Below are 17,939 nucleotides of genomic sequence, written 5' to 3'. Positions count from 1 at the left end.
ATTTGGAAGAAGCTAATTTTCCAGTTCCTTTGCATAAGGGGGGCTGTCATCTCTTAAACTCTTCCCACAAACTGAGTAGGCTCTATGGATAAGCCTCTTAATCCATCTGGACCCCCCTTCCTGACACTTCAGAGCAGTCAATACTTCTAGTCATTTCTAGCCATTTCAGCAGCTTAGAGACTAATTATGCATCTTCCCCTTGCACATAGGGATAGACCAAGGAGAAGAATTTGCAAAATAACAGTATCTCTAAAGCCACAGACACCTTCTGCGTAAGCCTTTCCTGCTGTGGCTGGTAGCGTAGCAACTGACGAAGCTGCCTGGACTCAGGTTGCCCAGAGTTGAATGTTTCTTCCCTCGCTCCCTACCACCCCCTTTCTCTCTACTTTGTCTTCTTGTCATATTTGTTCTCTTATGGCAGGTACTGTGTTTTTCCTCCGGTGCTTTCTGAAAGTGAGTTGTCTGTCCTGGTGGGAGATTAGTGGCTTTCACATGCATAAAGCTGACATTGATTTTGTCGTATGTGATGCATGAACCCAAGATGCGCTGAGAGCTCAGATGCTCAGAGTGGGCATCTTAGGAGGCTACAGGTACTGTGCTGAATGGCCTATTACAGGAGAAGGCTGTGGAATGGGGGGAAAGACCAGTGCAGGGATCCACAGCTAATAGCCATGGGAAGGAAGGAATCACTCACGTTTATGTAGGGCCTGTCATTTTTCAGGCACTTGATCTTCACAAGGACCCAGTGAGGTATAATCCATGACCCTGATTTTACATGAGAAGAAACTGAGCCACAAGGGAGTTATATCACTTTCTTAATGTCACACCATTAAGTAATAGAGGTTGCAAGGCAACCTCTTTCTGACCCAGTGATCTTTTACTTTCTAGTACACCACACTTCCTTTTGTAAGTGGAAGTGAATATGAAAATGCAAAGGGATGAGTGTATTGGGCATAATTTGGAGAAGCTAGCATAGAGCACTGGGGTACTGCACAGGGAAATTGAGGTAGACTTCCACTTATATGGGCTGGGCAGGCATTGTGGAGGTCAAGGGGAGACTCACCCAGCGTGTTGAACGGTAGCCTTGTACTGGTCCATATGCCTTGCTCCTTACATTCAATCCATGACATGACCAAGTCCTGTCCTTTCAGTCTCCCAACCTTCTGCCTAGTTCCTCTGCTTCTGCCTCTCCAGCCCCATGGCCATTACTTGGGTTATGCCTTCATCATTTCTTTCCTCAGTGTAATTGACACAACTTCCTTATTGGTCCTCCTGTGTTTCTCTCCCTTAGACCCATTCTTCACCTTGTACTCAGAGGAGTTGTCCCTAAAACTCTTGTGCCTGCATGACACCACTGCTTACACAGCTTCAGGAGGAAGACCATTCCTGACTGGGTCCCTTTTGACCTCTCTGATTGCCTTTTTGCTGTCCTCCACCCCTGCTCCCCATCACCTGTGTTTCAGAAGGACATACCATCCCTGCATGACCCAGTCTTGTCTTTGTGAATAACTCCACCCTTGTGCCTATTAGACTCTCCCCTTCCTTCAAGACCAAGGTCATGATTTGCTTGCTCTAGGAAGCCTTCCCTAACATCCTCCATCTAATTTAGGTATCTCCCCTTGTATTAGTTTTCTAATGCTGCTGTACCTAATCACAAAGTTAGTGGTCTAAGACAACACAAATTTATGATCTTATAGCATTGGAGGTCAGAAGTCTAAAATGGGTTAGCAGGGCTGTGTTCCTTTGACTCTAGGGGAGAGTCCATTCCCTTGCCTTTTGTAGATTCTAGATGTCACCAGCTTTCCCTGCCTAGTGGTCCCTTTCTCCATCTTCACAGCCAGAACATAACATCTTCCAATTGCTCTCTCCGACTCTCCCGCCTCCCTTCTTCACTTATCCAGGATACTGCATATCCAGGATACTCTCCCTATTCAAGATCCTTAAGTTAATCACAGCTTCAGAGTCTATATAAGTTTTGGAGTCTATATAAGTTTTGGGGATTAGGACTCAAGCATCTTTTGGGGCCACTATTCTGTGTATGATATTGAAATGGGAGAGTTTCCTTATCTCCCTTGCAGGATGTGAAACGGGAGTGTGGCTCACTCCTTCAGTTGCCCACTGTCCCAGAAGAATTGGATCACATGTGGGCTCAAATGATGAATGCAAGGTTTTATCGGTGGAGGTGGCTCTCAGTGAGGTGGATGGGGAGCCAGAAGGGGAGGATGGATTGGGAAGGTGGTCTTTCCCAGGAGTCGGGCTGCCTAGTGGCAGATTCTTGTCTGACTGCCCCCAGCTGAACTCCCCTTAGCATCCAGACATCCTTTCTCTTCTGTCTTTCTCTGCCACGTTGTTCCGTTGTCACTGGTCTGCTGGTTCCAATGTTCAGCCACTTGTGTGTGTGCCCACTAAGGTCTTGGGTTTATATGGGGGCAGGACTGGAGGTGTGGTGGGCCAAAAGGCAACTTTTTGGATGCAAAAACAGAAATGTCTGTCCTGACTTAGGGCCGTGGGTCTTCAGGTTTGAGGGTGGGGCCTTTACTGGGGAACCACCCTCTTCTACCCAGTACTTCCCTGTCTGCTGTCTGTATCAATACCACACACCTGTATGATTCCACAGGACTCTGGACCTGCCACTTCTCAGCCTGTATCACTTTCTTCTGTAGCTCATTGGTTTCCGCATCCTTCCCTAGTCTCTTGGTCTCCTCTAGGTTAGAGACAGTTACTTGCTTTGACTCCATACCCCCAAAACATAGCAGAGTCAGCCCTCATTACTTGTTTGTTAGGCAAAGTATGGTATCCCCCAGCCTTCGTGTACCTGCCTCACTGTGTTGCTGAGCAGGGTTCTGAGAACAGTAGGGCATCAGCTCAGTGTGTGAGTTAAAATCATGGCCTCTAGAGCAAGACAGCCTGAGTATCCCAGCACACTCACTAACTAGCCACATGACCTTGGGCAATTTGTACCTTAGTCTCATGTGAAAAATAAAGATAATTATAATATCTATTGATATAAATCAGGGTCCAGGAGGGAAGCCCTAAATCACACCAAGTATTTCAAACAGAGGGGTTTTATTGAAGGAAATCTGTTACACAGTGATGAAAGGCTGTTAGTGTAAAAATGGGATGCTAAGGTAGCCAAAAATGGCAGGAAGTGGCGACCACACCTGGGACTGGGGTAACAAAATGGAATAGGAGGGGTTATGGTACCTAGAAGTCTGTAGGAGGAGCACAGCGGGGCTGATTCTGAGACCTCTGAGGAAGGGGACCCCACAGATTGTACTGCAGCTGTAAGGGGCATGGCCTAGGTTCTGTTAGTTCCTTCAAAGAGAGACTGTACCATAGGTGCTGGGAAGACCAGAAGAGATTCAGGCCTGGAGCGTAGCAGCCCCTGTTGCTGGAGTGATGCTACAAGGACCTTGAAACAGAAAGAGAGCATCTTCTTCCTTCTTCCAGCATCCCAGTCTCCATCTGATGTCTCCCATCACTAGGACTGGACCAAAGCCAGCTGGCAAGGTAGTTTAGAGGTGTCGTTAGTGGGGTCCCAGCTCCAGAATTACATAACTGATGTAACAGGGTGGGCTTGAAGCAAAAAGACCAGAGCGGAATACTAGCACACTCCTTTAGTTTCCTCATCTGTAAATGCATACTAGAATAGTACTTACTTTCCGGTGTGATATGAGGAATAAACGAGTTTGTATGTAAATCAGAAATAGAGCCATGCACACAGTGAATGTTATGAGAATGTTATTGGTCCTTGCCACATGATGGTAATAATAACAGTTCTCACCATCCTGTGGGTGTACAGACGTGGTTGTCTCTGGAACTCAAAGATCCAAACTGGATAAGGCAGGAGTTTTTTTCACCCATTCTTCATAGCAGAGCTGCTTGGCCGAGGTGGGGGAGGGGAGAGAAGCGTGCCCATTTGTGAACCCATGCTGCCCTGGAACAAGGTGCTCCTGAAGCATGGCCTTTGATTCCAAAGCTTTAGAATCCAGCTTCTCCTAGCCCCATGTTTGGAGGTGACAGACTCTTGATTCATGCTTTTTGAGGACTCCTGTTTAGCAGGCAAGGAAAGGAAGGTTCTTCTAGAATGATTACTCTGCTCTTAATTTTGGGAAGTGGCCCAGCAAAGAGTAATCTTGAAAATGTTGAGGTGTTGTGGGATAAATGGGAGCCGGGGCAGACAGAGTGTTGCGGATCATAAAACTTCATCTGGTGCTAAGTCGTTATTGAATTACGCATTTCTGAATGACTTCACTGGTTGCGACATGATGGTGTTAAGTAGACTAAGGCTGAGCTCTTAAATTGATTTGCTGGTGGGAGGTTTGGCAGGAGTACACACTGACATTACTGTAGACTCTCTTTATCCTGACACAGGAAGGGGAATGCATTTGATGGGATCTTTGTGTCTCTCTGTGGGGGGCACAAAATGAGAGTATCAGTTAAGGTTCTCACTGACAGCTGAATGGCTCATCGGTGGCTGGTTGGGAGGAGGATGATATTAGTAGCGAAGACAGTTTACTTGTTATATGTAGGAACTCTTCTAAAGTGTCGACTCTAATACTTTATACAATCTTTATGGCAACTCCCGTGAGGAAGATGTTGCTATATCCCCATTTTACCGATGAGGCATTTGAGACACAAAGAGGTTAAGTAACTTTCCCTGGTTTTCATAATATCTTAGGCTGGATTTCCCCTAAAAACAGATCCTTTAGCGTGGATTTGCAAATGGTTTCTCTAAGTTGTGGGGAACATTGGTAAGGAGGAGAGGAAGGGAGATTGAGAAGAAAGAAAGCCCCATAAAGAGTGCACTGTGGGCCTAGCGCAGCGGCTCACGCCTGGAATCCCAGCATTGTGGGCTAGGTGCGGCGGCTCATGCCTGGAATCCCAGAAATACCTCTTAATCCTGTGCCCTGGACGGGGCATGGTGTCTCATGCCTGGAATCCCAGCACTTTGAGAGGCCAAGGCGGGCGGATCACAAGGTCAGGAGATCCAGACCATCTTGGCCAACATGGTGAAACCCTATCTCTACCAAAAATGCAAAAAAATTAGCTGGGCATGGTGGCACATGCCTGTAGCACCTATATAGTTCTAGCTACTCAGGAGGCTGAGGCAGGAGAATCGCTTGAACCCGGGAGGCGGAGGCTGCAGTGAGCTGAGATCGTGCCACTGCACTCCAGCCTGGGTGACACAGTGAGGCTCTGTCTCAACAACAACAAAAAAAGGAGTACACTATGAACTGGTAGTGCTAGAGAGGATATCTGGTGCTCAGTCTCACCAAGGGCCATCTAAAAGACTGAATAAAGCCACCCCATTGTCCCACTAGGGGTCAAGGAAACCTGGATGTTTATCTGCCATCTTCTATCCCTCATTGGGTAAGGGCTGCTCCTGGGAGCGGTAACACCAGAGCTTGTGGGTGGGTGGGAAGTGCAATGCCTGTAGCCACAGAGCAGGCAGTATTGACACAGCTGCTTTCTAGGTAACATTGGTGTTCTCATCTGTAATATGGGAGTAGTACTGTCTGCTTTCTGTTGTCACTATAGAGAGAAAGATGAGGAAACAGGTAAAGTACTGTTTGCAATGGTTAGAGGATTATCTGAAAGTCAAGTGTCAACTCACAGTGGAAGTCTTTGAGAGGCTCCCAGAGGTAGCCAGGATGTCTCCTTGCTAGTGAGCTGTTGATGAGGAACTTGCTGGGAAAATGGATGTAGTCGTGGTGCTTGACTCCTGCTACCTGGGCAGATAGGAGGGGAGACTGACTGCTAAACACTCCAAGTGATCGGGAGCATAGAACTGCAAGAGAGGTCGCATCCAGATGTGAAAGCTTGAAATATATAAAAACCCGACCTATTTCAAATGCTTATATTTATAATAAGCAACGGATGCAGGTTTACTAGGCATTTGTAAAAAAAATCAAAGGAGAAACAGAATAAAGGAAAAATAGTACTTATATTCTCACAACCATAAGAAAAAGTCAACATTTTCATGTATTTAAATCTAGATGTTTTAAGCTTAGGTAGATGAGATTTGTTTGTTGAATTTAGTTCAGCAAAGTGAAGGAGAGATTCCTTTTTTCATAGGAATTTATGATGTCCCTTTTCAGGATGATGGCCAAAGCTAAAGTTAACCATTCATAATGAAATTGCTTGTTTTTAAGCATTCCCGAAATGCTGTGTGGATGAAAGCATGCCATTCTGCCCCTTCCTACAGATTGGGCTATGTGTTCAGTTCAGCCTGGCACAAGATCATGCTCCTCTTCTGGACTCACATCTGAGGAAGGAGGGTCTTGTGGTAGCTAGCCATCTCATAGGACTGATCCTTCTTATATCACAATTCCCCCATGCTAGAGGTCGTGATTTTGATCCATCACAAGGTGAACTAGGGTATATCTTCAAGCAGTTTTTCTCCAAGGGAAGGCAAGTACATTGCATTGTATTTTCTGTGTTCTTCAGAAACTGAGAGCATTTTTCTGCTGGCTTTGAAAATGTACCACAACTAACCTCCTATAAAACTCTTGGGACTGAAAACATCCCCCTTAAGACCTTGCGTGTGTACCATTGTCTTTATCATAATGTAGCATTGTCTTTATCATAATGGTTAGGAGTGCAGACCCCAGGCAGATTGCCTTGGCCTCAGTGTTGGATTTTTGAATGACTAATTGTTTGACTCTGGATGGGTATCTACCCATCCATAAAGTTGCTGTGAGGACTAAATGAATCAATACGGTAGAGCACTGAGGGCAGTCACAGGTGTCTGAAAGTGTGCAGTACACGGGAGTGGCCCCATGATGTTATTTGTGATTATTCTCATCATCTTCCTCATCACATCCCTGTGTTTGAAACTGTAATGATAAAGCATGGAACCAGAGTTTTTAGTCTTTTTATTTTGTTTTGATGGATATCTGTTATTTTTTTTCTGAAGGCTTATGGGAATTTTTCTTTAGTTTTGTATTTCAAAAATATTGCCAGTATGTACTTAAGCTCAAGTCTCATCATTGATTTTGCCTGGAGCTCTTCAGAGTCCGCAAACTCGAGCATTTGGGTATTTCAGAGAAGTTTTCTTTACGTATGTCTTTGATTGTTGCTTTCTGTCAGTTGTTTGATGTCTTCTCCCTAAATACTTCCAATCCTTTGCTTAGAGGTGCATTCAGTATTCTCTACAACATCCTACTTCTTGTCCTTTTTCATCTCTTTGTTGCCACCCTCAACTTCTTACTTTGGGAAAACTTATCAAATATTTTTTCTACCCATTTAAATAAGACATCAGATGTTTATTGACCATTGGCTGTATGTTTGGTTAGGGCACAAAGACTAATTTTTTTTTTTTTGAGACGGAGTCTCTCACTCTGTTGCCCAGGTTGGAGTACAATGGCATGATCCTGGCTCACTGCAACCTCTGCCTCCCAGGTCCAAGCAATTCTCCTGCTTTAGCCTCCTGAGTAGCTGGGATTACAAGTGACCGCCACCGTGCCCAGCTAATTTTTGTGTTTTTAGTAGAGACAGGGTTTCACCATGTTGGTCAGGCTGGTCTCAAACTCCTGACCTCAAGTGATCCTCCCGCCTTGTCCTCCCAAAGTGCTGGGATTACAGGAATGAGTCACCGTGCCTGGCCAACAAACACTTATTCTAGTTGGCACCTACTGGAGGATTTGATGCTATATTTACTTACGTTGTGTCCGAGGACCCTGAGCCCAAGCCAGGAAAGAATGAGAAGGCTGGGCTACTGCTGATTGCTCACTGTTAGGGTAGTCAGTGAGTACACGTAGAATCCCTGTGGCCCTTGGTAGAGAATTTAGGGACTTTTATGACTTGAATCTTTCATTGTCAAGGTAAAATAAATTTGAGGACCATGAAGATTGAGTAGAGTCACACATCTGGCTAGTGGTAAGCCAAGGTCAAGGAAAGCTTGGAGCCTGGCCTCAAGGTAGTCCTTTTTGATCCTCAGTCCATTATTGTATGAAAACAGCATTGCACATAAATCATAGAAAGTCTAATCAGCATCGAACATCTACTCTGTGCCTAGCCCTGTGCTACATGAGAGTAAGTCATGATGAAGCAGTTTTGAAAAGAAAAATCGGCATAGTTTAGTTAAAAATAATTGAAGGCTGAGCACGGTGGCTCACACCTGTAATCCCAGCACTTTGGGAGGCTGAGGCGGGTGGATCACCTGAGATAAGAAGTTCGAGACCACCCTGGCAAACATGGCGAAACCACATCTCTACTAAAAATGCAAAAATTAGCTGTACACGGTGACAGGTGCCTGTAATCCCAGCTACTTGGGAGACTGAGGCAGGAGAATTACTTGAACCCAAGAGGTGGAGGTTGCAGTGAGCCGAGATGGCACCACTGCACTCCAACCTGGGTGACAGGGTAAGACTCTGTCTCAAAACAAAACAACAAACAAACAAACAAACAAAAAAGTAAAAGGAAAGCCATTCTAGTTGGGAAAACTGGCACAGACAAAAGAAGTCTGGCAATGAGAATGGCACAATTGTGTTTCTATCTGTGTATGAACGGGTTTGTGTTGGTGGCTAGGGTTGGGTGGGTGGAGGCATTCCCACAGACCTAGAGGGTCAGTAAATAGAAATGCAATTAAAACGGTGATCAGGTAGGGTGAGGCATGTAGTGGAAAGTGTTGGAGGCCAGGTTATGCTCACCTTAATCATATCAAGGCTCACTTCACATCTTAGTAACATTTGGTTTTTCTCAAAATGTTTGATTTCTGTCTGGAGCAGACAATACATGCGCACAGCTCTGTCTCCAGCTATTTGAAACACTTTTGCTCTCTGTGGGAATTTCTGGGGAGTCAAACTGTTACAAGTGCTCACAGCAGGGAAAAGAAAGACAGAATTGTTCTGGAGATTGCTGCCTGAGGATGAGGCAGAATTACATGAAGGGGTCACTTCACCATCTACATGTTGAAGGAGAGCCTTGGAGGCTCAGGGCTGCTGCTGCCCAGGCCTCATGGATGGCTCCTGGCATCCTTGTCCTCGCAGTGCTTTGATGCCTGGCTGGAAGGCACTGATGTCATCACCCAGCTCAGGCCTCAGCTCCTTGAAGGCAAGACTTCCTCCTCCTTAGTCTGGTTGCAAACTTCATGAGCAGAGGGTGCCATCAGATGTTAAATACTTATTCCTGGCTTTGCACAGATGATGCTATGGAGTCTGGTAAGGAGAGGGCATTGGTTGTGTTAGATGTGAAAAGGCTCATGGATAAGAAACTGGTGTGTGCCTGAACAACCTCTTATTAGGAAAACTATTAGGAATTCAAGCATCTGATGGTGCTGATAGGAGGGAATGGTATAGAAGTAAAGGCTAATTTTCTCCCAATTTTCTGGGGCTCAGTTTCAAGTAATTAGTGGCATTCTCTTCACCTAGTGAGTCACATATCCATATTTTTGTGATTTTTTTTAACTTTTAAGGTACCACTTATATACATAAAAATACTTATGTTTTAAGTTCACAGTTCGATGAGTCTTACATAACCCTGGTTAAGATACAGAAATGGTTATAACCACCCAAATTTTTCTCATGCCTTCTCTCAGGCAGTCATGTCCCTTATAGTAACACTGTTCTGATTTCTGTTATTTAATTACCCAAATCAACATATAGAGAACATTCTAACATCCCAGAAACTTCCCTCAGGCTCTGTCCCAGTCAGTACCTGCCTGCTAGGTAACTATGCTTCTGGCTTTTATCACCATAGAGCAGTTTTGCTTGTTCTTGAACTTTTCACATAAGTGGGGTCATCATGCATTCTTCTTTTATTTTTCTTTTGCATGAATTTTTTTTTGAGATTTACTCATGTTGCTGTGTGTGTCTGCATCTGCAGCTGGTTCATTTCTTCTCACTGAGCGGTAATCCATTTTGTATATGTGTATCGCTTTATGGATCCATAAGCTCCTACCTAGGTCTGGCCCCCAGGGCCTCTCCATTCTCAGATGCCCTCCTTCTCAACATCTTCTGAGTCAGCTTCCTTCTCTCCTGACTTCTTTGTGTCAATCCTTGAGTGAAGGCTGGAAGGTGAGCTCCATGCAGCCAAGATTGTGTCTGCACCTGGGACAGTGTGTGACCAGCAGCAGGGACTCGACATTCATAGAATGAGTGAATGAATGAGTGTCCAGGGAACATCGTTTTAATTGTTTACCAGTCTATCCCAAGTAACTCAGAACTACGAGAACCCCCAGGAATTTTTCTTTGTTCATAGACTCAACATGAGCAGTCCCAGCAGAACACTCCCCTAAGCACTGTCTCAAGAGCTTCCCTAACCTCTAGACCAGATTAGGTCTTTTCACAGGCTTCAAAAATGCCTCTGACACCCCCATCATGACTTTATTACACTTTGTTATCACTGATTTACTTGGCTGCATTAGATTTCATGCGCACAGTGCTCTGTCTGGCAAATGAGATACACAGGGGTTTCCTTTTCCTTCCTAATGACTCTGGCCATTGGACTGGATGGCCCTGTACATTTCCTATACTGTCTTCTTGAAGAGTTCATCTTAGAGATAGAGAACTGATATAAATAGATAGGCTTTTTCTATGTATTTGTAAAATAATGTGCTGCTTACCAAAAAAATCATTCTGTGCTATATTTTTGCTTCTCTCTCTTTGAACCACTGGTACCTGTGCCTTCTAAACAATGCCAATTATAAAACAATAGATCACTGAAAAAGAAAAGAATAAAGCACACAATAATCTGATGGCTCCCCTGGTGCCACATAGAGGAAACACTGTGATTAAACTTACGTGGTCTCTTCTTGAGGGGATGGACGGAGAGGTAACCACGTGGCTAATCTGCACACAAATGTGTGAAGTCGCAAGTCATTTGAGATAGGGACATTTATATACTCAAGGGGATGTTTGTTACTATACTTGCACATGCCATTAGAAATACATGAAAAGAAGCTAACCATCTGGAAAGATTTAATGCTTTATTTTCTTTCTGGTGGTCAGCAATTGAATACTGCTGTCTGAAATAGGAGAGCAGAAAACCATGGTGAAAAGTCGATGGAAAAGAACTAAATGGGGCCACTCCCTCAGCACCCAAACTGTTGAAGTCTGCTGCTCTTAATTCTATAGAGGTCTAGTCTGTGAATAATTATGTTAAGGAATTGGGCAGAGTCATCAGAGAGCTGCAAAATATCACCCCTGAGGCCTCACTGGAGACTGATGCGAGCTCTGTAGAGTTGATAATGACAATCAAAGGGTCCATATATTTAACATGCACAAAGGATGAGCTCAGAAATTATCTGCCTGCCAACCTAACTTCTCTACCTGCAACAAATTATCCAAAAATCAATTTGCAAACACCTTTGAGATAACAAGGTCTTGAGTAATAACCTCCATGGCTTTGTAAAGAAAAGCATCTAGCTTGACTAATCTGCTTAATTTCCTTCTCTGACCAAATGGCAGGCTATAATAGAGGCAATCTGGAGTTGTCCCTTAAGATTTGCTTCGAGTCACACTGAGAAAATATTGTCCACCTCTGTTTCCTAGCAATTACTCTGTTTCTAGAGAATCTTTACTTCTAGGTAATTAATTAGAAGGGAAGTGCTGAGTGCGTCTCTATCTCAAAGCCCTTACCTGAGTTCCAAGCTAAAATGTATACCTGCCTTCTATCCATGCGAATAAACCAGAGGCGCTCTACAAGTGAGATGTTCTCAAACAAATGCACGTTGTATTCCACCCTCATGTGCCTCCTCTGTGCCTCCCCTTTCTCCTCTTCCTTGTTCTACTCTTCATTTCCTCTTGTTCATATCCTTGGTCCTAAGAAAACATAAGATAAGACAGACTGAAGTCATTTGCACAAAGATGTTCATTGTAGCATTATTTATCCTAGCAAAACATTAACAACTCACGTGTCCAGCAATCAGCGAATGCTTAATGTGGTAACCTGATGGATTGTTCTACAAATATTAAAGACAGTGATGATAAAGCTCGAGCAGTGTATGCAAAAAAAAAAAAATCCTTACAATATAAGTGAAGGAAGAAAAATGAATCTACATTGGGTCTATGTGTTATTATAACCACACAAAAAAATGTGTCAATACATAAATAAACATTGGAGTGGAACATGGAGGAATAAAAATGGCTATGTTGGATGGTAGAGATATTTTGTTTCTTCCATTTTTCTCCATTTTCTTCCATTTCTTCTCATATTTTCTCTTTCTTCCGTTTTCTTTATTGTTCTGCCATTTTTACTACAAATAAAAATAACCAATATATTCAGTTCCATTTTTTTAACGATGAATATTAAGAGGCAGACAGCCTTCCTTGGTGCAGGTTGGTCCAGGAAGTCATGCAGATGTAAGTTTCATCTTACGCTACCTTCTCCATGACCTTGGTTAGGTGACCTGATTTCTTAGGTTCTCTGTTTTGTTTTGTTTTGCTTTGTTTTGTTTTTCTCCATTAAAGTGAAGATGATAATGTTGTCCCAAGAATTACATGAAATGATACGTGTGAGATTTTAAAGTACATAGGAAGTACAAGATAGGCGTTAATTTTTGTAGCTTTGCCATGGGCTAATAATTGCGAGGAAGAGGCCACAATCCATGCCTGCTGAACCTTTAGTCTACTTAGCTGACTGTGTGGAACTCAGTGGAAGAGAGGTGGCAGCACAGAGCAGATGCAAGAAAACTCAGCACGACTTTTCCTTTGACCCCTCATTCCTGCTGAGTCTGCTGTGACCCATGACTTTCTCTGCTGGAAGAAACCTGCTGGGGTTGAGGCAGAAGCTGAATTCTTGCTGTGCCATCATTCTTTTTCTCCTTAGGCTCTTATCACCCTTTGGAAGGAACTTCCACTAACAATCTATGTGTTCTATGTAAGAAATGTTTATAGACCTTAGGCTCCCCTGGGTTTTGTGCCAAACTTCACTTCAGCAAAAGTAGGTGTTCCTTTTAGGCTAGAAAACAGAGTATTCAACCAGCAGCTTTGCTGTGTTCTGGGAAAACCATTTCCTCACATGGCCTTCTTTCTTTCGTGCCTTTAAATAAAGGAGATAAGGTAGGTGTTGAATATAGCTACTGAAGAAATACTGATTCAGGTACTTACATGCAAACCCTTAAAGTAGGGCATGAATGGGATTTAAAAAGGGTTTTCAGGCTGGGCATGGTGGCTCATGCCTGTAATCCCAGCACTTTGGGAGGCTGAGGTGAGTGAATCACCTGAAGTCAGGAGTTCAAGACCAGCCTGACCAACATAGTGAAACCCCATCTGCACTAAAAATACAAAAATTAACCAGCTGTGGTGGCAGGTGCCTATAATCCCAGCTACTTGGGAGGCTGAGGCATGAGAATTGCTTGAATCAGGGAGGCAGAGGTTGCAGTGAGCCTAGATGGCCCCATTGCACTCCAGTCTGAATGACAGAGCAAGACTCCATCTCAAAAAAATAAAATAAAAATAATAAAATAAAATACAAAGGGTTTTCTGACTATTTTTTTGTGGCTATGTTGTGAATTCTGTGCCTTGTCATCACGTGCTCGGAGTCTGCTCTGTAAATCATTTGAGTCTGATAATCCTTTGTTGACTGCTTGTCTTACAGAGCCTCCCACGCCCATTGCTCCCCCAGAGCTGCTGGCTGTGGGGGCCACATACCTGTGGATCAAGCCAAATGCCAACTCCATCATCGGGGATGGCCCCATCATCCTGAAGGAAGTGGAATATCGCACCACCACAGGCACCTGGGCAGAGACCCACATAGTCGACTCTCCCAACTATAAGCTGTGGCATCTGGACCCCGACGTTGAGTATGAGATCCGAGTGCTCCTCACACGACCAGGTGAGGGGGGTACCGGACCGCCAGGGCCTCCCCTCACCACCAGGACCAAGTGTGCAGGTAAGATTTTTTTTTTTTCCCAGGCTCCATTATGAGAGGCTGTGCTGTTGCCAAGACTGGCCATCCTCTTGCCTTTCTGTGACAAATAATTCCTAATTTTCTTTGAATGTGAATGTGCTTCCTATTGAGGATAAAAAGGATCAAGGTTTTGGTTTTTTTTTTTTTTTTTTAGAGGACCTTCTGGCTGTGGTTGCATTTCTGGAGGCTTTCTAGCTCTGACTGTGATTCTGAGAACCTCCTGACTTTAGCTGGGTCATGGGAGGTTCCTGGATCTAATAGTGTTTCTGATGAGACACACTGGCTCTGTGTCTCCCAGAACTGCTGGTGCCATTTGTATGTCTGAGGCTTTCTAATGCTAAGAATGTCTTTGAGGGCTCTTGGTTTTGTGTCTCTGAGGGCCCTGGCCATGTTGCTCTGAGGGTTCTTGGCTCTGTTTCTCTGAGGGTTCTTGGCTCTGGTTGTGTCTCTGAGGGCTCCTGGCTCTGACTATGCACCCTGAAGGCTTCATTTAGACTATGTCCTTGGGGACTTCTGGTTTTGGTTGTATCTTTAATGTGTTTCTAATTCTAACATTGTTCCTGAGGCTCCCTGAGCTGGGCCTGTGACTCTTGGTTTTGACAATTTTCTTGATGGTTCCCGATTCTAGAGTTGTCTCCGAGGGGCTCCTGTTGCCAACCACGTCTTAAATGCCTCCTGGCTCTCACAGTATCTCTGAATTGTTTCTGGAACTGCCTTAGTCCCTAAGAGCTTCCTGCCTCTGTATCCCCTGGAGGCTCCTATCCCTACCTAAGAGTGTGGGTTGGGACTATTCCTCTGAGGGTCCTCTGGATTCCACTCTATCTCTGTGGGCTGCCGACTACACCTGTCTCTCTGATATTCTGGGATGCCATGTAAGAGTTTGCTGGCAGAGATTGTGTCTAAGAGGAGGGATTCTCTGGATCCAACTGTGTCCCAGGCCTCCTGGCTTCTACTGCATTTTAAATCAGGGGCTATTGGCTAACAACGTGTGTCTTACTGTATCTGAGATGGTCTGGCTCTGGATGCAACTCAAGAAATTAAAAGAACTTACAGTTTATTTGTTGCAAATTACCTTATTTATATATTTTTTTCACTCCAAGTAACCTTTTGCTGTACGATCTTACGTTTCATGTATACACAAAGGAATAGAGACTCAGTGCTTTTAAACTCTTTGTCTAAAGTCATAGAATGGCCAGTGGCACGGTCAGCAATTACACTTAGATTTTCTGACTCTCAGACTTTGATTTTTGGCCACATCATGATGAATAAAGAGAGAGAGAGAGAGCATTGTGTATACAGCTGGGGATGTTCTAGTGGAAGCGGGTGTGGTTCAGGAAAGCAGGCAGCATGGGTTTCAGAAAACAGAAAGGAGTCACTGGGGGCATCTGGGTGGAGGGGAAGGAACCATCAGTACAGGAACCATGGAACAAACAGCAAGGGAAAGTGCATACAATTCTGCCATAACCTGATATATAGGTCCTTAAAAATCACCACAGTATATCAAGTTATGAAATAAAAAGCACAGGGATTATGGAAAAAATGGGGCTGGAGGGCCATACTTCCCTAGTGACACATCAAAAAAGAGGGGAATCTAGTAAAACTTGTGGCACAATTTTATGCATGTGAAATGGCTAAGAAGTGCATCCATCCAGGTGGAGTATTCCTAACCTGAACCTCGGAAATCCAAAATGCTCCAAAATTTGAAACTTACTGAGTGCCAACACGATACAACAAATGAACATGACATTGTTAACACTGCAGAAAAAGTGCCTGTAGATGACACGGCAAGCATTGGTGATGAGCTTATTGAAGGACTGGAGCAGTATGCATTCATAGCAGAATAGGAAACCTTGTCAGTTTATAAAATCAGAGACATCTAAGACAAAAATCCTTGTTAACGAGGCAGATAACTCTGGAGGAAACATTTTTAAAAGCCATGGAGTAGAATGCCTCTTTCTCCCTGGAGGATCCACTTCCTGGTTCCCCAACTGCTTCTGATGTTTGTTCTCACCTAAAACAATAAAATGCAGGGTGTACCAACCCTTTATCAAAGCACAACACCACAGGGAGAGGACTGAAAGCCAGGATGTTTGTTGCTGACGTTCAACAGCTGATCCAGGTATCTGCTGAGGCTACTGTGCTGCTCAGTTAACCTGAACACATTAATTTCTTATGGTATTAATGACATATCATTTATTCTTTTTTACTGTTAAGCACTTATGTGTGCATAAGCATAAGAAGATGATTTCTTATCAATAGCATGTACATTCAAAGTCAGGAATTATTATGATGACAGACAAGCACAGAATTGTCCGCATAAGTGGCTAAGATAGTTACATCTCTGCTTTCTGACGGTTCGATGTACACAAACTCGGTTCATGCACAACATTATTTAAAATATTATATAAGATTGCCTATGATATATATATATATAGCATAAATGAATTTTGTGTTTGGACTTGGGTCCCATCCCCAAGATATCTTATTAGGTATAGGCAAATATTCTGAAATTCAAGAAAATCTGAACTCTGAAACACTTCTGGTCCCAAGCGTTTTGGATAAGGGATACTCAACACAGATGGTGTGTTACCTTGAAAAAGACCTGAAGTTTGCTGTGGAAGTGGGCATCAGGGAGGTTGCAGCCTGTGAGTGACTATGAAGTGGTGGAAGGAAAGCTGTCTGAAACTGAGGGAAAAGGTGTAGCTCAGAACACAGGTAGTGAGCTCAGGGGGCAGGTAAGGGTTGGAACTGTGTGTGTGCTTGTATTCCTAGGTGGCTCAGGTCTGCTGGGTGCAGGTTTCTTCTTCGCTAATGTTTCTCACAGACAAAATCACACATAAGCAAATGCGGAATTCGTGTTATTCTCAAATTGCCCTTTCATATGTTAATTATGTTGGAACAAATTTGCGTTTTCAAAACAAGAGTTATAGTGGAATTGGCTGTAACCATTCTTCAGTATCTCAGCGATGTATTGTGGTAGTATGTAACCCACGTATTTTCGTTGCTTGAAAATATTCCTTGTAAGGTTATTGAACCACTATGCTGAACAGAGATGCCATTTCCTTGATTATTTTCAAAACAGGCCTTTGGTAAAATTCCTCATTGAAACCTGATTATGAAACTTACTACTTTCAAAGGATATAATGATATGTTATTAAACTGGGTAATACCTTATCTCAGCTTTGCAATGCAATATTCATCCATAAAAATAATTGATTTGATCCTACTGATGAGACTTCTCTCTTTCCACAGGGTAAATGTAAGAGTTTCCAGGGTTTTTGATCTTTATAAATGATATTCAAAGTACTTTAGCAGCCCCCGTGGACTTATTTGCTGATGATCATATAATACATTTTGAAATTCAATCACAAGATGATCATCTCAATAAAAATTTACAATCTATTGCAAACTGCTGCCATGACTGTGTAATGGATTTTACTTGTTGAAAACACAATAGTCTGGCTATCAATATAAAAATTATGAGTTGAAATGCAATTGTGGTATTTTATTTTTAAAAAACGTTGGTGTTTAAGTTACAGCTAAAATCTTGAATAATCCACATTTTACAAAATGTGTCATCAAGAAGATAATCTTCCTTCCCACATCACCACTGATGGTGGAATGTTTTTTGACTCGTAATTAATTTTTAAGAGAATTCCAGGGCTGATACCTATTTGTAGGTGTTGTTTATTGGTGTTGGTAGTCTGAGATTTTCCTCCTTTTCCTATTCAATTATTAATCACGCTGGAAATGTACTTTTTATTTTACGAAACAGAAAGTGAGAGAGTATGTAGAGTGGAAGGTGTAATTTTTGCCCAGAGGAATTTAGAGGCTGGGTTAAGATTCCAACAAAACAGCAAAAAAGGTAAAACATAAAGGCAAGCATTGAAATGTCATGCTTCATGTAGGAAAGACAGCATCAGCATGGAAAGAGTAATGGTCTTAGAATCATCTAGGGCAGTGGTTCTCAAAGTGTGGTCCCTGAACCAGCAGCATCAGTATTGTTATAGACTGAATACGTATGTTCCTTTAAAATTCTTATGTTGAAATTCTAATCCTTGAAATGATGATATTAGGAGGTGGCA

General features: G+C 43.2%; 1 protein-coding gene across 1 annotated transcript in view; it reads left to right on the top strand.

Moving 5' to 3' along the window:
* LOC117068315 (receptor-type tyrosine-protein phosphatase T-like) overlaps nt 1-17,939 on the top strand; it is a 337,994-nt gene that overhangs the window by 297,830 nt on the left and 22,225 nt on the right. Inside the window, exon 7 of the mRNA XM_033185381.1 lies at nt 13,543-13,836. Within this exon, the coding sequence (XP_033041272.1) occupies nt 13,543-13,836 (294 nt within the window). The remainder of the gene's footprint in view (nt 1-13,542; nt 13,837-17,939) is intronic.

The sequence above is a fragment of the Trachypithecus francoisi genome, unplaced genomic scaffold (genome assembly GCF_009764315.1).
Source record: "Trachypithecus francoisi isolate TF-2019V2 unplaced genomic scaffold, Tfra_2.0 Lachesis_group21, whole genome shotgun sequence".
NCBI classification, from domain to species: domain Eukaryota; kingdom Metazoa; phylum Chordata; class Mammalia; order Primates; family Cercopithecidae; genus Trachypithecus; species Trachypithecus francoisi.
Note: the sequence above shows the minus strand (reverse complement) of the source record. Positions and strands in the feature narration are given on the sequence as shown.